Genomic DNA, 25,902 nt, shown 5'->3' with positions numbered 1-25,902 from the left:
ATCTATCTATCTATCTATCTATCTATCTATCTATCTATCTATCTATCTATCTATCTACCTATCTACCTATCTATCTCTATCATATTTATATTAGTAATAATATTTTCATAATGTTAATATAAATAACATATTTCCTTCTTTTTGTACCTCCAGGGTCTAACATAGTATTTATTACATATTTAGGTACTTAATACATTTTTGCTTGTTTTTATTAGAGTTACTTATGTATATAAGTTATGTCCATACTAATTATCTCCTCCCAGGAGAATGTAAATATAGGCTTCTTGCAGGCAGAGTGCCCTTAGCCAACATGCTGGGAAGATGAAGTTTCTATCTTTGCTACAACCCCATCAATTGAACAATGCAGCCATTCTCCCATCCTCCCCCCACATCAAAAAAGTTCTTGACACTGTCAAATGATTTGACATTAGTAACTAATAACATTTTCAGTAAAAATAACATCAAACAAGAAGCATTAACACCTTCTTTGCCTCTGTGCCCTAAAAACCATAGAGATTTTCCAAATGACTTGCAACAGAAACTTTCCATATACATTGTCTTTTGAGTTAGAATTGTTGTGTGTTTGTCCATTCTTGAGGAGGCCCAGGACATTAGGGTAATGATGACATGACTTGCAGTTGGCTTTGATTTGAGTGAGGGAGGCCTGTGCAAATTCCCCAGACTTATTTCCTCCTCCAGAGCTATCTGGGTCAAGTGGCCAGATATTCAACAAGATGGTCCAGGATGCATTGGGAGACACCGGCCCTTCTAGGCTAAGGTCTTTTCAGGTTCTCACTTTGGGTGAAGTAATGTCCATTTATTGAATAGGCCTCTATATATGAAATTTTTTCTTTCCTTCTTCAAATCTTAATCTTGTTCTGTTTGGTGAATAATTTATTTGTATATGTTCCATATCCACATTTTTTCTTTTATACCCCTAGAATTTATTTATTTATTTTAAATAGTTTTAAACATTATTTATTTTAAACATTGTTTGAAAAACATTTTGAGTTCCAAGTTCTCTTCCTCCTTCCAGCCTATCCCCATCCATTGAGAAGGCAAACAATATGTTAAATATCATACAGATGAAGCCATGCAAAAACATACTTCCATGTTGGCCATGGTGATAAAAAGGAGAAAAGAAAGTAGGAAAATCTATGCTTCATTATGCACTCAAAGGTCATCAGTTTGAGTGGATGGTCTCGTCTGGTGAGCCAGCCAGCCCCCTACCAGGTTCGTGGGAGCAGCCAGCAGCCAGGGGATGAACTGCCAGGCAAAGATCCTGGAGGTGTCCATGGAGGGGCGGCAGGTGGAGGAGGCCCTGCTGGCCGTTCTGCACAGAGGGCTTCTTCACCAGAGCTCCGGCAAATTCCACTCCAAGAAGTAGGGCACCTATTCCATTGGCACCATGGACACCTAGGCCATGGACTGTGACTTCATGGACTTCACCTACCTGCTCATCTCCTCTGAGGAGCTGGACCGGGCCGTGCACAGGGTCCTCGGGGAGTTCAAGGATGCCCTTCAGAACTCAGGTGGGGACAGAGTAGGGCAGATGTCCTTGGAGTTCTACTAGAAAAAGAAGTCACGGTGGCCATTTTCTGATGAGTGTATCCCATGGGAGGTGTGAACACTTAATAAATTACTGTGAATTCTATCAGATAATTACACATCAAAATAAAAGCTTTCTTAACTGAATTATAGAAAAAGACTACTATGTGTAAGATTATTTGATTATATTTCTTATGAAATTTCCATGAGCACTGAAACAATTTTTCTAGTTTATCAATACCATGATTTATGCTGAATTCCATTTTCACAGTACTAGACATCATAGGGATAGATAAGATCAGTAGTCTCAAAGAAGTATGGTGAAGAAATATATTGGTAACTATGGCTTGGGATTGAGAAATGAAGGGGTACAGGTTTTTGACAATTACTCAAAATTAGGTTGTCTATCTATCATGATTATAATTGTTAAGAAATGAGTTGATATGTTGAACATGGTGAGTGCCAAAAAGCATCAGAAAAATGAGGGTGACTATATACATTAATCAAAAAGAAATGACTTGTTATTCTTCTCTCTCGTTCCTAACCATGATGATTGAATATATTATCTCATACTGTTAGATAAATAAGGTGTCAACAGCTGTAATAAATGTCTGGAATACATTAGATCATTGGGTCTTGTCATCTGAATTGCTACTAGCTTTTGTCATGTACCATGCCACTATGCCCTCCAGACCCTTGGACATTGTTATATGGATGTCAATAGATCTTTTGAATCTTGATAGCCACCCTGATACTATGCACTTTACATCCACAGGCATTGCCATCTGGCCTTCCTGGTCCTTGTCATCTGCACTGCAACTGACTCTTTAGGACCAATGGGCCCTTCCATCCATTCTGCATTTGAACCCTCCTTAATGTGTTATCTCCCTAAATTGGAACTCCTTGAGATTATTATTATACTTTTCTATTTGTTTCACCAGTCTTATAACAGGGCTTAGCATACAGTAAGTACTCAATGCACGGACATATCAGTTGTTTATTCTATGTCAAAGTAATTTCAGAATCAATAGTCTGTGGACATTCAGATTATCATATGGTTAGAGTGAAGTTAAAATTAACCCCAAACTAAAACAAAGGAGAAACACTAAATTAAGATTCTGCATTCAATCGCATACATCTATTTCAATAAATTATTTACCCTAAAATGATTAATAGATAAAAATTTTAACTCTTAAAATCCCCTTTATTCTGATAATGCCTTAGTCAAATTTAAGTCATGAAAACCTATGTCAACAAAGAACAGGTCAAAGGACAATGGGAAATGCCTTATGGAACAAAAACTTGGTGTTCTTGTTAATATTGATTCCTATATCAGATGTTTTATAGAAAACATCATGAGGGACATATACAACTTGAAAGACAGGTGGGATAGTCATGTTTCAAGATCTAGAGGTAATAGTTAGCCCAAGGGATGCACTGGTATCCACATGTAGATAGGATCCTAGGATATTTGTTTAGCATATTGCTCCTGGGCAGGATTTTGGAAAGACATGGGAAAGAATTGCATAGCATGAGAACTGTATGACTAAGTTGTGTGTAGGGGAAAAAATTTACATTACTGACATCATGGATTCATAGAAGAATCCAAAGAAGTGTCATATGAACTGAAGAATAGAGGCATAGGTCACCAATGTCCTTACTTCTAGGTTTAGTGTTGTTCTATAGGTGATCTGCCAATATACCTCAGACAGACAATGATAGGAAATTAAGGATTAGGAGTCAGACATTAAAAGATTTCTTTTGTCTACCCTTATTTTTCTCCATTATAGCCATAACCAAACCTAGGTTCATTTATGCATGAAGATAGTACCTCTCTAACCTCTGTAGTAAACTCAAGATTTGCTGAATCAGATGAAGGTTACAGATAAATGAATCTTGTACTTGAAATTTGATTTCCTCTGCTCAATTTCATTGGTTTGAGATACAATGAATCTAATCACAGATTGATCTTATTAAGGCTAATGACCTGATGATTAACAAGAGAAATGCATCTGTGGTCAAATTGCTTATTTTAATTATTTCATGGCTCAGCATGACTGACAGGCAGTAATCTCTTAGATGGGGGTTTTCTCACACATGGTGCTTTGCAGGTTACTGTTCTCTATTATATTTAGTTGGAAAAAAATCTATATATAGCTAAAGAACTCAGACAACTTAAAATTACTCATTGACTTGCAGGAAAGGAAAAATTAATTTAAACTCAAAAGTTAAATCTACATTTGGGCCAAATATTTTCTCTTGGTCGTTACCAAACAGGGTTATCCAGTAGGGACTATGGCTTGGAATGCAGCTGTATAGGAGCAATTCTAACAATTTCAGTGAGTCAAACAGGACAAAAGTCAAGGAGAAGGTTATGAGATAGGTAGGTATTAGATATTCAGGAAGGGTCAATAAAGGTGCAGGAGGGGGGGAAATAATTATAAAATGATCAAATAGTAGCTAGCTTTACTTTTTTAATTTAAGTGCCCTGAACCAGCATTGTGCTAGTAAATGTTTAACAACCAACTCTCGGCTGGAAAAAAAATGTAAACATGACACACCTAAGTTTAATCTTCATTATTATATTTACTTATTAAAGTCTGAATAATCAACAAAATAGAAAATCAATTTCTGATTTATATTATCTGCTGATTTCTGATATATAAACTTTCACATTGAAAAATTAAAATTTGGTTTCTAGAACTGCTTCAAGATGACACCAGCTTCCTTTTGACCAAACAAATAAGAATTGCATCCCAGAGTCTCAAATGAACTGACAATTATGATGGTCCAGTCCTTGTCAGTGATCTCTGAAAGACCATGGAAAATAGGAAGGATAAAACATGGGGAAATGCATGCATTTTCTCTCTTTTTTCAATTCGCTTTATAAAAAATCTTGAGTTCCAAATTGTCTCTTTCTCCCTCCTTCCCCAATCCCCTTATTGAGAAGTCAAACAATTTTATATATGTTTTACATGTACAGTAATACAAAACATTTCCTTATTAGTCATGTTGTTAGAGAAAACAAACAAAAAAAGGAAAATTTTAAAAGGTATTCTTTGATCTACATTCATTCTCCCTCATTTTTTATCTGGTGATGGATAACATTTTTCATCATTAGGCTTTCATGATTGCCTTGGATCATTGCATTGTTGAAAAGAGCCAAGTCATTCACAAATTATCATTATACAGTATTGATGTTTCTGTGTACAATGTTCTCCTGGTTCCGCTAATTTCACTTTTCGTTAGTTCAGGTAAGTGTTTCCATTTTTTTTTCGGAAAGCATTTTTCTCATCATTTTTTATAATAAAATTGTATTCTATCAAAAGCATATACCACAACTTGTTCAGCCATTCCCCAATTGATGGGCATCACCTTAATCTCCAATTTTTTCGACATGAAAAGAGTTGCTATAAATATTTTTATACACATAGATTGCTTTCCTTTTTCAAAATATGTCTTTGGGAGGAAGAGCTCATAGTGGTATTGATAGGTCAAAGTGTATGCATGTTTTTATTGCCCTTTGGACATAGTTCCTAATTGTTTTCCAGAAGGGCTGAATCAGTTCACAACTCCATCAACAGTACTTTAGTGTCTCAAATCTCTACATCCCCAGCAACATTTGTCTTTTTTCTTTCCTGTCATATTAGCCAAACTGAGAGATGTCAGGGTGATACCTAGGAGATTTTAAATTTACATTTCTCTCTCTAATCAATAGTAATTTAGAACAGCTTTTCACATCATTGTAGATAGCTTTGATTACTTCATCTAAAAACTGTTTATATCCTTTGACCATTTAACATTTGAATAATGTTTATTACTTTTAAGAATAAATTTGACTCAGTTCTCTACATATTTGAGAAATGAAGTCACTATAAGATAAACTTGCTATATTTTTCAAAATTATGATTACTATTTATTTCATTCCTTTCTATTTTCCCCATTTGAACTTCTCTCTCTCTCTATTTTCTTTCATTCTGTCCATCCTCAAAAGTGTTTTTCTTCTTTTGAAAAATATATTTATGTTTAGTTTTCAACATACACTTTTATAAGACTTTGAGTTCAAAATTTCCCACCATTCTTCTCCTCCCCCCTCACCAAGATGGCATGCAATCTGATATAGGCTATATATGAACAATAACATTAAACATATTTCCACATTATTTATGTTATGGAAGAAGAATCAGAACAAAAGGGAAAAACACAAGATAGAAAAATTTAAAGAGAGAAAATAGTATGTTTTGAGCTGTATTCACATTTTCAAAACAAGGAAAGAATAGAAAATAGAATGCAAAGAAAATAGCCCATGAAAAAAAACTTCTATTACTAAAAAATTCTAGACCATATTGTCAATGTCAGTGATCATTAGGAGTTCAATGGCTTGAATGAAGGTATCAGTGGTATGTATGAATGTCTGATTTGAAAAAAATCATAAAGCTGAGAGAGAAACTTTATACTTAAAATGAGAGAGCCAGGGTTTCAAATGGATCACAACAGGCTGGAATGATAGACTGAAACTAATGAGACAGAATTTAATGAAGGACAAATGCAAAATGTTACACTTGAAGAAAATTTTTCTCTGCCTCTCTCAGCTATCTATCTGTCATTTATCTTGTTAATAAAATATATCTCTTCTTTTAGTTTTTTTTTAATTTATGGAATAAAATACACATTTCTATAACATAGTAGAATAGAAAAAAAATAACTGCACATGAAACTGCAAATCTATTCTGTACAACTAGCTTTTCCTATTAAATATTATAATAAAATTATCATGTAAATATCTTTCTTGTTTTATTCCCATTCTAGAGATGGTTACCTTTAAATACAAGTACATATGCATACATACATATATATGTGTATATATATATATGTGAAATCATTCTATACATTTATTTGGCAGTTCTTTCTCTGGATGCAGATAGATAGTATCTTCCTATATGTCCTTGGTAGTTATAATGATCAAAGTGGTTTATTCACTCCAAGTTGTTCTTAAAACACTGTTGCTGTTACTGTGTTCAATGTTATCTTAATTCTGCTCTTTTTACTCTTCATTATTTCATGCAAGTCTTTCCATGTTTTTCTAATATAATGATTTCTATATGTCTCTTTTAGATTACAATCTATAGAATGACAGAGAAAAGACTGCATCTATATGTAAGATTAGCTTCATCTGCAATAAGTTGCTTTCCCAAGGTTTTGCAATGATGATTGTGATGACTGCCAAATGTTGCACTTCTCTGAGATAGCAGGTAATCGAATAAAGGAATGTATCCAATCACTAAGTAATGTGACAAAGTATTGGGGACAAGAATAGACTAAGTCAAAAAGCTTAGATTCAAGGCTCAGTTCTATACTAAACATCTGTGCCAACCCAGGCAAATTTTCTAACCTGTCTGGGACTCAGTTTCTTCATAATTAAATTGGTTTAATGATAACTAACATTAATCCTAGAATCTAATGGTATTACAAATGTAAAAATACTTTTAAAATTATAAAGCACTCTATAAATCTAGGTTGTCATATATAAAGTATTATTTTATTTCTTTTACTTCACCTCTGGCCATTTGAATGTTATGGGTTTATATTTTTAAGCCCACCTCCATCTAACAAATCAGAAAGCACTTTTTAAGTACATACTGTTTATATATGTAAGACATTGTGGGCTGAAAAGACCAAAATCACAACAACAAGAATAACAACAATAATAATCTCTACCTGCAAGGGGCTGATATTCTACCAGAGTGATACAATATGTAAATAGAGAAATATATTTTAATTTGTGGTGGATAAAGCTCTGGGCCTGGAATCAAGAAGATACTATTTCAAATCTGACCTCAAGTAGTAGGCAGATTAAATGACAGTGGGCAGTGGGAAGATTAAATGGAATGAATATATGTCATTGAAATCAACCTGTGTGAAAACAGAGTAGCAGGAGCATGACGCTGAGTGAAAAACAGTACTTAGGCACATTTGGCTGATAAATAAATTTTTTGGAAGGAGATATTTTACACTTACCTAAAAAAATAGACTTTACCCAGAGGGTGAAGGCTTATAATACTGAAGTGGGGGATTTGCTATTGGAAAATTAAATATAGCTGTTCCCCAAATGGGTATTTTAAACAAAAATGTCGAGTTTGCCATGCTATTTATTTATGACTTTAGACAGAACATGGATCTGATGAATCTGGCCTCCTCTGCCATCATTTCACTTAACTTTAATATAGTAGGTATTTACCTTTCAATTTCGGTAGCTTTGCCTGACTAAATCCTGGAGAGTAAAGGTAAATATATGTATATATGTGTGTATATATATGTATATATGTGTGTATATATATATGTATATATGTGTGTGTGTATATGTATATATGTGTGTGTATATATAGTTCGTTTCTATGAGGAACAGCCCATGAAACAGCAATGACAGTATTGATGAAGCCATTATTATCAACATCCAAACAAAGTACCAGTGAGCATGGGAGTGAGGATTCATTTGTCAAAGAATCATCAAGGTTCAGAGTTGTATGGGAACCTAGAGGTCATCTAGTTCAGCCCTTTTATGTTGTAAATGAGAAAATGAGTCCTGGGAATTTTTAAAGAATTGGCCAAGGTTACTTAGCTACTTGGTAGTAGAAATAGGACCAGCCCAGTTTGTTGGTTTGTTTGTTTTTATGACTCATAAAATTGGATATAAAATTACTTGTCCAAAGCACAGTGCCTGATTGACTGATATAAAAAAATAGGGTAAAAAGTGGTTCATGACCTGTTCTTACCTGGACCAAAAATTATGAAGTTGACAAAGGTTGGTTTCAGCATCACTAGTTTCCTTTTCCTATATTCATTTCTATCCATGATGTTTTTCTTCTTTTCATGTGTCCTTATTCTATTCTGCTTTCAGGAAAAGTGTTAATATTGAACCCATTCACTTACTCTGTAGCATGGATATATTTACTATCCCAGAGAGATTCTGCCACTCAGAGATGGCATAATGAATAGAATGCTAGATTATTAATTAGTGATACCTGTGTTTGAATCCATCCTTAGACATTTACTAGCTATGAGGCTTTGAGAAAGTCACTTAATCTCTGTAAACCTCAATTTCCTCATCTACAAAATGGAGATAAATTATAATCCCTACCTGTAGCATAGGTGAAAGAAAACCTTTAAGTACCTTATAAATGCACCTAGGTGGTGCAGTGGATAGAGTGCAGAGCCTGGAATCAGAAAAAACCCAAGTTCAAATCTAGCCGGAAACACTTACAGGTATGTTACACTGGGCAAGTCATTTAACCCTGTTTGCTTCAGTTTCCTAATCTGTAAAATGAGTTGGAGAAGGAAATGGCAAAGACACTCCATTATCTTTGCCAAGAAAATCTCAAATGAGGTCACAAAGAGTCAGACAGAACTGAAATGACAAAAAAAAATGTTAGTCACAAGGCATACTCTTCCTACAACTATGTCCTTCGGTAAAGCAATTTCAGGTGTTAGTAAAAAAAAAAAAGGGGCAGGCATTTTGGAAGGCCATGAGACCTTAGTCCAGTTGAAAGACCATTGAACTTGAACTCTGAAAACCTGTGTAACAGTCTAGGTATTACTCCTTACTTTCTATGACCTAAGGCAAGTTACTTAACCACAAAGGCCTCTTTCTGTCAAAAACTGTATGACTCTTTGCTACAGTATCTTTTGAATCACACCGTAGGTATTGCATATATTCAATATGCTCCCTTCACCATTTATTCTGCTTATATGCAAACCCTAACCTGAGTAAAAAAATCATTACTATAACTTGGATATACTTTGGAATTGTCCTAAAACAGGGCCATGACTTGGAAATCAAAGCTTGAACATTTCTTTTTTCATTTTATCGTCCAAGGCACTTTTTCCTGTTAAGATTACAGGAGGGGGAAAAAAAGTAAAATTCATTTAAAACTCTTAAGGTACTTGGATTATGAGTCCATTAAATGCCTTGCTGCTAAAAATGCAGTTTGAGTTTCCATTAGATATGATGTTATAGCTTTCATATGAAACTGGACTTGAATTGATTCAGGATTACAGAACAGCATGCTTCAGTAATAGGCAGGAAGAGCCAAGATAGCTGTCTGAACAACTCAAAGAAGTTTTATGTTTAGGGAAGGAAAGTGTATTTATCTCAAGGGCCCTTGGGAGTCACATAGCTTCTCTTCAAAGCAGGAAGCAGGGGGCTAAATCTACTGCTTAGAAGCCTGGCAGGAATAGCATGTCTTTTGATTTGCTGCTACTTTCAGAGATGATTGTTAGCATCATGGGTGGACTTATCATTTAGCTTGGAGCTGTCGGCCTCACGTAGGCCTCCCATCACCAGAAGGATGCCCTAAATGAGATGTTCATTATCATTTTCATTTGTATGAAAATGAATTCAGAGAATGCTAACAAACAACTGCTCTTAATAACCATTCAGAGCAATCATCTTATACAAAACATCCTTCCCATCAAACTCCATTGATTTGGGGAAGTTTCTTACCTACTTTGAAAGCACTTAATGGTTCTGGGCCAATATATTTTCCAGCTCCTTTGTCACAATTTGTCCCCAGTTGCTCATTGAGGTCAGAATCAGCAGGCTATTTAGTTGGTCCAAGGGATAATCTCAAGTCCCTTAGAATGAAAGCTTTTTAGTAGCCCTGCTGCCTAATTGCAGAATTGATTTCTAATGAAGAAGCTTGGTTCCCCTTACCCCATCTGTTTCCACATTTCAGATTAAATGCAGCACAATTATTTCCCACTACTTCAGAAAATACTCTGGAAGAAGAAAATGAAATTGGAGATAAAAAATGCCCTAGACTCTTAGGTAAATCTTCATATGGAGAGAGAGAAGAGATTTCCATTACATCCCTAAGCCACTGAACATTTGTCTGTGACGTCTTAAGGTAATGAATCAATTCGCTGTTATTGAGTACTTTTTAGGTGCCTAGTACTGTGCTAGCTGCTGAGAAGTAATGTGAAGAAGTCCTTACCTTCAAAGCGCTATCACATGGAGGGGCAAAACAAGCAATACCCATTTATTGAATACTTGAAGAGCATTAGGAATTCAGAGAAACAAGAGTTATGAGCTATTAGACTATTGGTTGTATCACTTCTTTTGCTATTTAAGTTAATTCAATAATTATTATGGATTGTGCTTTATGCTGGAGATACAAGGACCAAAAGGGGATAATTCCAACTGTCAAAAATCCTACTGCTATTAAAGGAAAATGAAGCGTACAAAGAAGAGTAAATGTGTGTGTGTGTGTGTGTGTGTGTGGTATACAAAGTAAATGCAAAGCAGTTTCTGGGTAGAACCATTTAAATACCCATTGCTTCACATCCCCCCCCCAATTTTCTTATGTCCTCTCTTCAATTAAAGGGTCATCTTCCAATCCAGAATCCTATCTCATGTTTCCCTTGCTTATTTTCCTCTTTCTGGCTCAAAGCTGTGCATTTTCTTGGGCTGAATTGATAGTGTTACATCAATAGCCTTTTGCATCCAAGTCTGCTTTTCCAATGCATTAGTCACAGTTCTCTCTACATATATTTATTGATTATATATGCCTTGTCTCCCAAGCTGGATTGTAAATTTCTTTGTTTTTCTTTTTCCCACAGTATCTAGCATAGCTCTATACACAGACATATTTGTTGATGAATGAGCAGGTCTAATTCAAGATATAACTATTCATAATTGAGATGAACTTCAAAGTTAATTCAATGACATTTTCAATGACTATATTTGGCTTATGTATCACCTTCATGTTCTAATGTAACAACAATAGCCATCAATTATCTAATGTTTTAAGGTTTACAAAGCATTTTGTGAATATTGTTTCATTTAATCCTCAGAAGAACCCTGACATATAGGTTTTCTTATTATATTAGTTTTATAGATGGGAAAACTAAAGTAGTCAGAGGTTAGATGACTTCCCAGGGTTATACAGCTAAGGGTCTGAAGCAAATCTGAACCCAGGTCTTGCTAATTCCAGCAAGCTTTATACACTGTACTACCTAGCTACCCCTAATAGATAGTCATACCTTCTTTATTTTTTGGTTTATATAGTATTTCATTTTTTCCCCAACTACATACCAAGAAAATTTTTAGCATTCATTTTTTAAAAATTAAAGATTTTAAAGGATTAATTTTTTAAACATTCATTTCCAGATTTTTCTCCCTCCCTATCTCCCTTTCCCTCCTTTTGAAAATGATAAGCAATTTGATAAAGTTTGTACATGTGTTCTCATGTAAAACATATTTCCTTATTTGACACAGTTGTAGAAGAAGCAGATCAAAAGAAAAAAAAACATGAGAAAGAATAATGTAAGTGAAAGACATAAGCTTTGAGCTGCTTTCAGAGTCCATCAGTTCTTTATCTGGATATGTATAACATTTTCCTTCATTAGTCCTTAAAACTTGTCTTGGATGATTGTGTTGCTAAGAAGAGCTAAGTCATTCACAGTTGATCATCACAAGATGTTGCTGATACAATGGTTTCCTGGTTCTGCTCATTTCACTTTGCATCAGTTTGTATATCTTTCCAGTTTTTTTTTCTGAAATCTGCCTGTCAATCATTTCCTATTACACAATACTATTTCAGTATATACATACACCACAGCTTTTTCAGCCATTCCCCAATTGATGGGCATCCCCTCCATTTCCAATATTTTGCCACCACAAAAAGCACTGCTATAATAGGTTTGCACATATAGGTCACTTTCCCTTTTTTATTTTCTCTTTATAATACAGATCTATTAGTTGTATTGCTAGATCAAAAGGTATTCAGAGTTTGCTTGTACTTTGGGCATATTTCCAAATAGTTCTCCAGAATGGTTGCATCAGTTCATACCCCCACCAACAAAATATTAGTATCCCAATTTTCCCATGTACTCTCTGACATTTGTCATTATTCTTTTTTGTCATATTAGTCAATCTGATTGGTATGATGTGGTACCCCAGAATTGTTTTGATTTGTATTTCTCTTATCAAAAGTGATTTAGAGCATTTTTTCATATGCCTATATATAGCTTTAATTTATTCATCTGAAAACTGCTTGTTCATATCCTTGGATAATTTATCAATTGGGGAATGGCTAGTAGTCTCATACATTTCATTCAGTTTTCTAGGTATTTGAGAAATGAGGCCTTTATAAGAGAAACTGGTTGTAAAGATTGTTTCCCAGTTTTCTGTTTTCCTTCCAACCTTGGTTGCATTGGTTTTGTTTGTAAAAATAGTTTTCAATTTAATACGATCAAAAGTATCTGTTGTACATCTTGCCATTTTCTCTATTACTTGTTTGGTCATGAATTCTTCTAATCCTCATAAATCTGACATGCAGACTATTCCTTGCCCTTCTAATCTGATCACTTCATTGTCTATGGTACCTTTTAGCAAGATGTAGTTTCCTTCCTTATCTCTTTTAATTAGATCATTTTTGCTTTTATTTTGTCCAAGATCAGGATTGCTACCCCTGTTTTCTTTTTTCACTTCAGATAAAGCACAATTAATTCTCTTCCAGACCCTTACCTTTACTTTGTTTGTGTCCCTCTGTTTTAAGTGGGTTTCTTGTAAGCAACATATTGTAGGATTCTGGTTTTTTATCTACTTTGCTATCCAAATCTGTTTTACATGGGAGATCATTCCAATCACATTCACATTTATGTTTATTACCCATCTCTTTCCCTCCATCCTATCCTTCCTCTTGTTTGTCTGATGTCTCCTTTAGCCATTTCCCAATCATATCTTCTTTAAAAAAATAAAAATATCAATGTTGGAGAATGGGACAGCTGAGCAAACTTATCAATGTATTGGAAAACTCTGATATTTACATTCAGTTTTCCACACTGACAGTTCCCTGTTTTTTCAAAGGAGCTTCTCAAATTTATTTTTTGTTGTCATGCTTCATTATTATGATTTCCTAGTATTCAGTTTCTATTTCATTGTTTTGCTTTTAATTTATATTTTGTAGCCATTGTTCACTCTGTACAAATGATTGTTCCCATGCTTCTCTGAATTCTTCATGGTGATTGTTTCTTGAGATATAATAAGATCCCATCACATCCCTCTACCACACTTTTTTTAGACAGTCCTTCATTAAGGACTGTCTGTTTTATTTCTTGGGATTTGTTACTACAGAAGAGCTGCTATAAGTATTTTTCCCATAGATAGGCCCTTCTTTGTCACTGATGTTGGGTTATTATTATTAAAACTATGTTTAGCATTTACATAATACTTTAAGAATTTTCATCAGCTTTACATGTATTATTTGATCCTAACACAATAACTTTGTATGATAGATGTTATTAATATCTCCATTTTACAGATGAGGAAAGGGAGATTGAGAGAAGGTAAATGACATTTTCAGGATCACATGACTTTTATCTACCTGAGGTAGGTTTCAAACTCAAATGTCCCTGATGCCAAGTTCAGCATTCTATCTACTTTGTTACTTTATAATATATGTCATCAGTGGAATCTGTGTCAAAGAGTATAAACATTTAAATTGCTCTCTACACTAAAGGAATAGGACAGAATACTAGATAGAGAGTTATTCAAGAAGCAGGAAGAACTAGGGTCAAGTGCTACCCTTGACAATATTGACTGTATATCCCCCAACAATTCACTTAATCCTCTTTGTGCTCTAAGAAAAACTCTAAGATTCTAAGTTGCAGATAAGGACCTACCCTGCAATGCTAAAAGAAGTTTATTATACTGCAGAAATCATGGTGAAATTAATCTATAATTTCATAAACAATATATTATTGAGTCCTTCCTAAAACTCCATTGTGAATTGTTCCCATTTTTTTCATTATTTCCCAATGTATTTGTTTATAAGTATAGTTCAAAACTTGAAAAAGAATTGACAGTACATCTAGTCTAACAAGTCAATTTATAGGTCAATAAAGTGAAGACCAGAGTGGTTAGATGGCCTGACAAAGCCATTAACATAATTTGTTTGTGAAAAAAGCCAAGATTCTTGAGTTCTAGAACTGGCTGTCCTCAACAACACTGCTCCCTCACCTTGACATGAGCCCCTTCTATTTCACAATAGACACAGATTCAGATGTTCAGTTCTCTTTGTCAATAGCCATAACGTCAATTCTTTTCATACCTTCCTGTCAAATTGTGCTCATTGCCCACAGGAGATGGTCTTTTAAAGCAAGCAAGGCATTCTCCATTCTCTCTCTCTCACACACACACACACAAACACACACACACACGGGGGAAAAAAAAACCTGAAGATTGACCCTGAATGGAAACTTTTGAAAACTTTACTGTATGACCTCTTCAATGGAATGTTCTCTGGGAGTTCTGAGTCTATCTCTAGAGTTCCCAGTAGTAATTATGGGTAACAGAGTTTTCACATTATATACCTTGAAAAGACACACTGAAGGAAAAGCCTTCAATCAATGACAGTCAGGAAGTTGGGAAATGAATAATGAGAACCCTAGATGACATTTCATCTTTCAGTTATTTCTACTAAAATTGCATTTCAATGGCATTTGATAATTCAGATGATATTTTTTGACCAAGTAAAAATAAAATCATTTTTAAAGCAAAAAAAAAAAGGAAAAATATAACCACTTCGGCAGTTACAGCCTTAGATTTTGCCAAGTTTCAACTAAAAACATGAATTATAATTAAATACTTAATGTATAATATATTATACCATGCGGCAAATGGATTTTAAAGCAGCTATGGATATTGGGAACAAATAAAATTGACATTTTATAAGAGAAAACTAGAGGGATAGAAATACAAAGAAAAAGGTAGAAGGAAAGGAGTTGGCTATTTCATCATGACTGATAGTTATCTAGTGCATCCAAATCCTCTGAATCTGATTTCTTTTTCAAATTTATATAGAGTAAATTAAATCGGAATTTCATTCTGAACAAGAACACTGTTTCCTTATTGTCAATCAATAAATCAACAAGCATTTTTCAAGTCCCTACTGTGATAGACACTGGGGGTAAAGACAAAAAGCAAAATATCCCCTTCCCTCAGGGAGTTTGCATTTTTATGCTTTCATTATACCTATGATAGCATTCAGCACTTAGTACATGCTGAAATTATGTTGTTAATGATACAGACACACAAATAAATAAAGCACTTCATTCATCCAGAAATAACTGGAATCATTTCTCTGGCAGGGAAGTTGGTGTTTCATACCAATTGTATAACATATCTTTTTCCACAATCTTGTTTATTTGATTATCCAAACTGGACAGAATTAGAAGCAGTAAACCAGAAGGAAAATAATTGTAATGACAGCTTGGCAATGGGTTAGAAGCAGAATAGCTAAAATGAAGATGCAGGTTTGGACACAATAAAAGACAATTGAAAAGAGTAAGAATTATGAATAATGATGAAAAGCTTAAATTATTTTCAGTATCATTCATTTAAAAGACAAAGAGTATGCAATGAATTTAAAATGAGAGGTTGCAGTTCTGATCATGGAATCCAAAAGAGCTGGTTCTAGTCCCATCTCTGACATGTTCTAGCTACATATCCAACCTTGACAAGCCACTCAAACTCTGAGTGGACCAGGCAACCCTCAAAGACTATACATTTCAGGAATTCTTCTCATCTGAATTGATAGAGGAAGTTCTGGTATCAGGTTCATCCCATCAAAACCAAAACAAAATGAAACAAAAATCCTTAACAGTGCCTGAAGGCATAAATCTCATTTATCTGGAAAACAAACAAATAACAGAAAGGCATATGTAGTGTGCAAATGTGTATACATATGTAATAAAAAAATAAAAATAGTTAATATCAATTTGCACATATAAATTCATACACATTAAACATTGACTAAACAAATGTTCATATTTATTTAGTCTAACTCATTATAAACATAAGAAAATTAAGACCAAAAACAGGAAAGTAACTTTGCAGAAGGTAATATGGATTTTCAGGCACATACATTCATTCACATATTGTGCAAATCCACATTTCACTGGGTGCAGAATCTGTAAGAATAAGTCTATCTCAAGGTCATCTACTTTGATTCCATGTTCAGCAATTTTATAATAGAATGCATTCAGATGAGAGCCCATTTGTCCTATTCTTTATCAAGTATATTCACAGCAGCAAAATAAAAAGCACCATAATATAGAGTTTGCAACTATTTCTTCCCAATTATCTTTCTTCTCCTTCCCTGATACATACCCAATGTAAAGAAAACCAAGTTAGTAAACAGAATTTGCTCATTTAGTATGCTTTTAGTTTCACAATAAAAGCATTTTTAAATCTCTATGTGCAGAACCAAAGCTTTTTTTTTGGTGGGGGGAGGGAGGGACTGGGGCTTAGAGCAGTTCAAGGAGGAGAAGGGACCAAGTTAGCCGCTTTGTAACAGCATTGCTAACGATGTGCTGTTTCCAACAGGAACCTAGAATAATGAATTACAGAGACTCAAACATTTTTACAAGGTCACCGAACAAGTTAATAAGGTGATAAAGATGCAGCATCCCTAGATATAAGCTACATTGGACATAATCTCTGTTTTATAGGATTCATAACTAAGTATATCCTGCATAACCACCTCCCTCCTCACTTCAACCCCCACATCACAATAATTACAGTTTGCAATATAGCTTTGGCTTCGATTTGTGTCATTTTAGTTTGTGTGTGTGTGTGTATGTGTGTGTACACATGTGAGGAGGTATCAGATGCTGAGGTAAAATTTGAACGTTCTTCATTCAATCACCAAATATTCTACAAGTCTGTCTGCAAGATGCTCTGTTAGATAAAAGGATAAATAAGCCATAAGCTTTATCCTCAGGGAGCTCATAGTTTAGTATGGGTGATAGGACAAATAATTGACATGTATATAATTATTACAATGTGACAGGCACTGTATTAAGGGCTTTACATGTATTTTCTCATTTAATCCTCATAACAATCGTGAGAAGTGCATGCTATTATTATCCTCATTTTGCAGATAACAAAACTGAGGGAAACAGAGGTTAAATGACTTGCCCAGGGTGACAAAACTCTTACATGCCTGAAGCTATATTTGAACTCAGGTATTCCTGAATCTAGGTCTAGTAGTCCATCCTATGCTACCTAGAATACCAGGGGGAAAATGAATGAGATTAGATAAATTCAAAATGCTATGGGAACTCCGTAGGGAAAAAGTATTTTTGTCAGAAGGGAATTATCTTCAATCTCTCCAAGTCCAGAACATTGTTTTCTCAGGCTTTCATAGGATTCCAAAGTGGCTAGCTGACCTCTGAATCAGAAGAGAGAGTAAATTATATGGAGTGATTTGAGACCTCAAACACCTCCTCCTATACCTGTCATGGGGCCCAAGTCCTACTAATTTTTGTTTGTTAGGGTTTTTTTTTTCTTTTCAATTAATTAGATTGTTCTCCTAAAATATTTACACCAAACAGAGCTAAGTTGTCAATGAGTAGAGCCATTATCATTGAGTTCTACTTTATAGTATCTCCAAATAAAGTTGGAAAATTCAGGAGATCTAGGACTGACTGGGAATTCCAAGAAAAAAAGAAAATTATAGTGGGTTTTTGTTTTGTTTTTGTTTTTTGCCCCCATCTCAGGTCTAGATAAAGAGACACGTTTGTGAAGTTGTGAAGAAGTTTGTGAACTTGTGGAGAAGTCTGTGAACACTGGAGATGGAATCTATTCAAGAAGGAATATAAAGAGCATGCAGTAAGGTAAGTAATAGTTTCAGACCCAACAAGGAGGTCTGGCTTTCTATGTTGTGTAGGAATCGCTGCTAACTGTCAGCTGTCATGCATTACTCAATTCTAGGTTAGATCCAGAGCAAAGGACAGAGATCTGGACCTAGAGGTAGAGATCCATGAGGACTGTTTAGCACCCTAGTCTATGTTTCAAGAATGGTACAAGTTCAGAAGCATGAAGCAACTATGGAGGTCAGATTCCAGGAGTGGAGCAAGTTCTCTGTTCTGGCCTCTAGGACTATCTACAGCTGCAGAGGAATCACCACAGCAGGAATCTCATGTCAAAGAGAAGCCTTCTGTTTTGATACTACAAAACAACAGAGCTTTCTACATGGCTGAGAGGGGCTGGTTCCAGTAGCTCTCTACTGGAATTCTGGCCAGGAAAAATCCTAGTCATATTGCTCAGAACCAAAATCAAGTCAGCAATTTGCTAAAAAAAAAATGGGGAAAATTAGAGCTATGAAAGGTAGAATTGCAAAGGGAAATAAAGAGTTGGTATAAGAGATATAAGCCTTCCTAGAACAACAGACTCCCTGAAAATTAAAATAGACTAAATAGAAATAGGTGAAACAATAAGAAATATTAAATTAAAGTGAAAATATTTTTTTAAAATATAGAAGTAAATGTCAGGTATCTCAGAGAAAAAATTCAACTGAACAGGAAAAACAGATTGAAGAGAAATTATTTAAGTATGTTTAGACCTAAAAGGCATGATGAATAAAATATATAGTCACCATTTTTTCTGGAACTTTTAAAAGAAAACTGCTCTGATCTTTTAGAACTACAAGATAAAGTGATATAGAAAGAATTCAAATAATTTATTACAAGAAAACCCCAAATAAAAACTCCCAGGAATATCATGCCCAACATATATAACCTCTAGGTCAAAGAAAAAAAAAAACACTCTAAGAAGCCAGAAAGAAAGATTTCAGCGATTTTTTCTAAGATCAATTAAGCTCATTTCCTCTCCTATAAGCTGTGCATTTAAGGTTAAAGTTTGTCCTTATCCTTGGGGGAAAAAAGGCTAACCTGAAGACATTATTTACCTGTCCAGCAGTATCCAAAATATCCAGATAGGCAGGCTCATCATCGATACGAACCTGGGTTTTATAAGCATCTTCTGAAAGACAAAATGTGACATCAACTTGTAAAATAATCAGTCAAAAGGTATAGTCACCCATTTTCAGAGTGTTCTTATTTTATGTTTTACTTCTGAAGTGAGGAATTCATCAATTAACTGTCCATATCATCTAGTATTGAAAATGTTTCTCCATGCTCAAAAATCCCAATTTATCCAATATAATAAATCATTGTGATATCTATAACTGAACAGCTGGTCATTAGGATAAGTCTATTCATTCATGATTTGTCAAAATTCAAATAGGAAATCACATCATTTATTTCTCACATTTGGCTCAAATGGGGCATGAGAAAAGGACAATATTTAGACTGGACATTGAATTAGGGTTAAATTGTGTGGTTTCTAATTAAACAACAGCACATTGAAGACAATGTTCTCTGGTTGATTAATGCAACATCTGACTTGTGAAGTGAGGCATGAGGTGAGGTCAAATGCTTCCAGTCCCTGAGAGAAAGAGGCCCTTAATCAGCACAATCACAAAGCCAGAGGTAGCTTCTCCACGTTGGAACAGAGATAGAAAGAAGTACAGGAATTAGTACTAAAAATAAGTCTTTCTCATTATTTTGCGTCTTTACCCAGACAGTTTTCTTTCCTGAAGTAATACCAGATTAGATGGGGGAGTGCAACAGACACAGTATTGAGGAGAGAACTGAAATGATTAGAGATAGCAAATTGCCAGTATCTATTCTCTCATGCATCTCTCCAATTAAATAGATTTTTTTTAAAACAAAAACAGATCTAAAATTCTCTTAAAAGATAGAAGTACTCAGTATTGCTTCCTTCAAATTGAGTTTCAAAAGTATGAATATTAAATGAAGCATAGTGTTAACACAAAATAGCATAAAGATAAAGGCTCTAAAAAGTGCTTGTTCTCAAAAACTTTCTATTTCCTCAAATAATTTATTACTATTGCTATTATTTTAAGGTAAAATTTTGAAAACTCACAATAATCTGACTTTGGAGTACTCACAGCAAAAATATAGTCCCTCCACTTCTAATCTATCCTGAGCCAAACACCCTATATCCTGCTCAAAAATATTCTCCATTGTCAACACAATAACTTTGAATAACTTAGCCTGAGATTTAATGGTCTCCATAATCTGATTTCAGTTTGCTAATTTCACATAACCCCTTTCCCGATGCTTTAATTTAATTATTGAAAACTATTTCCCATTTCCAGACTCCATATGATACTTTTACTTTAAGGTACATATTCAGACTCTTCTCTCTGCCTATAGTAAAGCTTCTTAAAGTGGGATCCATGACATCCATGGATAGATTTCAGAGGAATTATAAACTTGGATAGAGGAAAAAAATATTTATTTCACTAACCTCTAATTGATATTTGACATTTAAATTAGTTATGATTTTTAAAATATTGTTAAACTTAAAAAGGTGTTGAAGACACAAAAAAGGTTAAGAAACCTGGACCTAGGACCAACATTAAAAATGATGAGAGCTACAATAAAAGACATTTATACTGAACTCTAAGGCCTGTAAAATACATTACCTTATTTTATTTCATTTTCACAGCAATACTGTGTGGTAAGAGATATTGTAGGTGTTTTGCATATTAAGAAATTAAAGCTCAGAGAACCTCAGTGACCTGCCTATGATCATACAACTATGAATTTTCAATGGCAGGATTCAAACCCAGGCCCCTAATGTTCTCTCATTTGAACTTCACCTTTCCTTTCCCTTAAGTCCCATCATAGATTGCTCCTAAATACTAATACTAAATCCTAATGGGATCCCTTCTTCTAGATATAAAGCCAATCACAAGCAGCTCTCCTGAGGACTGCTGCTGTGAATAACTTATTCATCAATAAACTAAAGCCTAATATCCAAGAAATTAAGCATAACATTCACAACAACATAACATAACAACTTATTACTAAGGTGGCCACATCGTCTTAAAACATATCATTCAGTATATCTCATAGTCATCTTTAAAGGGTAGTAGAAAATACATATGCCATATACCCCTAGGTTACAGTATGTTACTCTCTCCTTAGTCAAAACAGAGTATCCAAGTAAAGCCTTCTTTCATCTTGACTAGAGGCTGGATTCCAATCATCCTTAAGGAGCAACAGAAAGTGCAAACACCATCCACCCCTAGGTCAAAATAAATTAGAAATCTCATCAGTCAATACAGAGTGTCCAAAGTAAAGTCCTCTTTCCTCCTGACTTGAGGTAGGCTTCCAAACCCCATGGCTCCTCCTCCATGTGCTGACCCCTTCTAACTTTGCCTAGATTCAAACTTAGGTAACTCTCTGCTCCTGTTCAATATTTCAGTTCATGGAGACTACTTCACTCCAAGCTCTTTGCAGTTTGTATTTCTAGGAAAACAAACTTAACAGGGCTACTACAATATTTATACACATTACAAATGCTACCATCTCGATTCACTTTCTGTCTGAGAAACCAATACAGAGCTTCTGACTGACAAAGTAACACATATCAACAGACAGAGTGATGACATCACAAACATTCTCTCAGTTCTGCCTTCTCCCAGCTTTGCTCATGCTTGTCTCTGCTTGATTCCTTTCTTCTCCATCCTTTATGCTCCACCCTTTCAGTAAGGTCTTCCCATCATGAGCTTCCATGTGATTACATTTGCCCTATTAAGGGCAGGGGAGATCTCCAAACTCCCCTAGGACCATTAAGCCCAACATAATGTATATTGTTTCCAATCAAAGGCTAGGCACAAAGGCACTTGATGAGGTAAAACTCAATCCAGAAAAACAGCAAAAAATCCTTATTTTGTTTGCCATTACACTGGCCAAGTTGTTCAAAATGCCAAATGTATGCTTTCCTGAAAAGCTATTTTGTGGAGAACTCACACAATGCAATTTATTACGTGGCAATCAGAACAAGTACTACAAGGGCACTTTTAAGGTCTCTGAAGAACTTTGGAAGTGATTGCATGACATGAGAGATGATGGCACAGGACCATCCAGCAAGGTGTGCCCTCATCAAAGAAAGTGCTGTGCTCTGTAAGTAAAGCAGAACTGAAGTAGTTCAAAAGAAATATGAGATACACAAACCTAGAGAATCCATCCCAAATGTTACATGGACTATTTGTGCCCAATCTATAGCAGAGCATTCTGAGCTTGCATTGGTCTGAGCAGCCACAATTGGATGCACTGTGACTTGATTCTAACACAGTGATGTCACTTTGGTTCTCTTTCAGAAAGCACGACAACCAACCTACCTACACTGGAGTTGAAATACAGATACGACATTTTTCACAATTATGTTCTTGTTGAAAAAGGGGCTATTGTTTTGTCTATGTCTTCCATGGAAATATGACCCATACTGGCTATGTGTCCTTGTCAAAGTCACTTAAAACATTTTGTGCCTCAAAGCAACTCTTTAAGCCAATCTGATGATGAGTTGTTATATTTTTGTGTTAATATACACACATGTGCATAATAGGCATTTGCAAGCATTATGTATATTTTTATATAGATAAATATACTTATATGTATATATATATACACAGATATATACAAAATAAACACATTTTTCAACTGGTATTTCTCAAATTCTATGCTCTTTTAACTATAATCTATTTCTTTCCCAATATAATTTTGTTGTTAAATTTCAATAGCATTAATATGGGCATTACCTATAATATGCAATATACCTACTGATGGCATTTCTCTGATGTGGAGAAACTTCATGATGAGAGATTAAATTTTCTGGGTTAGAATGGAGTTATTACAGGGAAATAAAAGGCAGTGGGGGCACAATTCAGAATGAGAGATAAAGAAGGAGAGAAAGAAAGAGGAAGGGAGGGAGGGAAAGAGGGAGAGGAAGAGAGAGAGCAAGAGAGAGAGACAGAGAGAGAGGGAGAGAGAGAGAGAGAGAGACAGAGACAGAGAGAGAGAGAGACAGAGACAGAGAGAGAGAGAGAGACAGAGACAGAGAGAGAGACAGAGACAGAGAGAGAGACAGAGACAGAGAGAGACAGAGACAGAGAGACAGAGAGACAGAGACAGAGAGAGACAGAAACAGAGAGACAGAGAGAAACAGAGAGACAGAGAGAAACAGAGACAGACAGAGAGAGAAAGGGGAACTGGGGAGACTGAATCCATGGAAGAAAGGGCTTGAGGTACTGATGGTTGGTTACTTTCAATTTGGGAAAAGAATCATCAAGCCATGAAGTGACTAGGCCTTTTTCCCTGCTTCTTGCTATCTGAAATGGCAGATATTTTTCTGATCTATAAGGTTTTTTTTAATTCTTAATTTAATTAGTATGTCAATGACAGATTACTCTGGAAAATTTGAGAATTTCTAACCCATTTTGGTAAGTGTGCTTCATTATTTGTAAATAAGAAATTGCAAAAGGGAGGAACAATGAGTGGAATGCCATGGAGAAAGTGAATCCTTTGAAAATCTGATCACTGATAAGAGTGATATGAGAGAAAACGAGTTTGATTTAGTCAATGTAATAAAAGTTTCAAAGAATTTTAAGCTAGGATAAAGGTATTTTGTCCTTAGGTAAATGTAATTTAATTAATATTTTATCTGGCAGGAGGTTAGGTTGATGGGTCACTTTTTTGTTATCCATTGTTACCCCATTCTCCCTCCAAGCAGGTATAGATAATACTTTCACTTAGAGTGAAACCAAGGACTATAACTAGAGAATTGGTTTTGAATAGTGGGAGGGAAAAGATAATTATATAAAGCCAGTAATGCCCACATTTCAAAGGTGGGCTTCAAAGAGAGAAGTCAGTACAACTATTCTTCATTTTCACCTTAACTCCCAAGGGTGAAGAGACAAGGGCATTAATTTTGATGACTTCTGGCCTTTAAAAGAATTGAAGCATTATTTTCTCTATACTAAATCATTCTAAACTATTTAAGCTTAAGTCCTTGTGTTCATTTTTATAGTTTTCTTCTCTCATATCATTGACATACTGTCACTTTTTGCTCTTGTTAATTAGAACTGTCCATGTTTTGTTGCTTCTTTTTTTTCTGGAAGCTTTTAGTTTGTTACTCTTAATTGTTCTATAAAGAAACCAGGTAACTGAGCTCTTAAAATTGTGTGTAAAATAAGAGCAAATGAATGAAATCTTAAGAGTCTCTGTTACTAAGATAAATGTCGGCCTTAGGTCTCATGCTTTTGATACACATTCCTCCCAGTTTACAAGCATTTTCTTCTTATTCCTAGTCTCTTGGTCATTTTACAGAGATTTGAGACAGTTAAAAGTCTGTCTTAGTAGAACTGTATTTCTGCATTCCATAATAAATTCCCAAGCATTCTAAATTCCCCCTATTTAAGCTACCACTCTTTTCATATATGGCTATGTTGCTTGTTGAAATTAGTAGAATAAGCATTTTTATGAAGAAATCACACCAAAACAAAAACCACAACTCACATTAATTCCCTACCTTGAAAAGAAAAATACAAAATGACCACTTCCAAACCGGTTTCTTCCAAACTGATTAAATCAGCTTGATAAAAAACAGTCCTAAGGTAAAAACATGTTTGAGAAGAAATACAGTTTGGAGTTTTTGAAATGAAAGTACCCCAAAGTAATTGTACCAAGAAGACACTCTTGAGGACCAAAGATTTTCAAAGTAAAAGGTGGCTACAGAATATTGTGTTCTGCCAGTTTAATACACAGACAGACCCAAACACATGTATACCTTACATATATTACATATGCATATCTATATGATAATTTTGGAAATCATAGCTGATAAAATATATCAAATAATTGCTTGGAGACTATGCAAAGACTAATAAGGAAGGTCACAATTACATATGAAATGGAGAATTTTGAGTTTAAAATCAGAAATGGGTCACTGATAAAGAGAGGGTGTGATTTTAGGAATTAGAAGTAAAAGATGAGAGATATAAGACACCAGATGAAAATAGAAACAACAGAGGAAACTGAATACAGGACAATTTGGGACAAGTGATAAGATTTGCTATTTATGTGACAGAATACAAAAACTAACAGGAGATGGTCAGAGCTGATAGGATCTGTAGTTGTTTCACTAGGAGCACCACTGACTGTAAGAAAGGAATTTATTTGCTGGGACCTGACAGGTTGAAGAAAGGCAAAATTTTCAGCTAGTGCTAGAGATAAGGGAAACCTATTAGGGGCTGTCTATGGTGCCTTTACAACTTCCCCCCCGGTTTGAGAAGAAGCAAGAGGAAAAATAAGTTTTGCATATACTTTGAAGTGAGAAGAGTTCTGGTTTTACTCAGAAGTGATTGGATAAAACAAATTTCCGTAACTACTTCAAAACCTGGCTGGAGAAAGGTTGACATTTTGTTGTCTATAGCATAAGCCAGAGAAGTTCATGACAGCCTTAAGTATAGATCTCAGGAATCTGGCAGTTTTCTAACTTAGGGGAACTTCTTGTCACTGACAGAACATAATACTTTCTCAACATGCTGCAAGGACAGATGTATGCTAAAACAGCTTGTCTAGGATTCATCAAAAGCAATCAGCTGGCTCAGTGGATAGAAGACTTGAGTTCAAATATGG

General features: G+C 34.9%; 1 protein-coding gene across 1 annotated transcript in view; it reads right to left on the bottom strand.

The window, feature by feature from the left end:
* Positions 1-25,902, bottom strand: part of RIT2 (Ras like without CAAX 2) — a 513,738-nt gene that overhangs the window by 264,719 nt on the left and 223,117 nt on the right. The window contains 1 exon segment of the mRNA XM_069077860.1: positions 19,299-19,372. Coding sequence (XP_068933961.1) covers positions 19,299-19,372 — 74 coding nt within the window.

The sequence above is a fragment of the Petaurus breviceps genome, unplaced genomic scaffold (assembly GCF_028583685.1).
Source record: "Petaurus breviceps papuanus isolate PSGF00001 unplaced genomic scaffold, PetGlider_PUasm1.0 151, whole genome shotgun sequence".
In the NCBI taxonomy this organism is placed as follows: Eukaryota; Metazoa; Chordata; class Mammalia; order Diprotodontia; family Petauridae; genus Petaurus; species Petaurus breviceps.
Note: the sequence above shows the minus strand (reverse complement) of the source record. Positions and strands in the feature narration are given on the sequence as shown.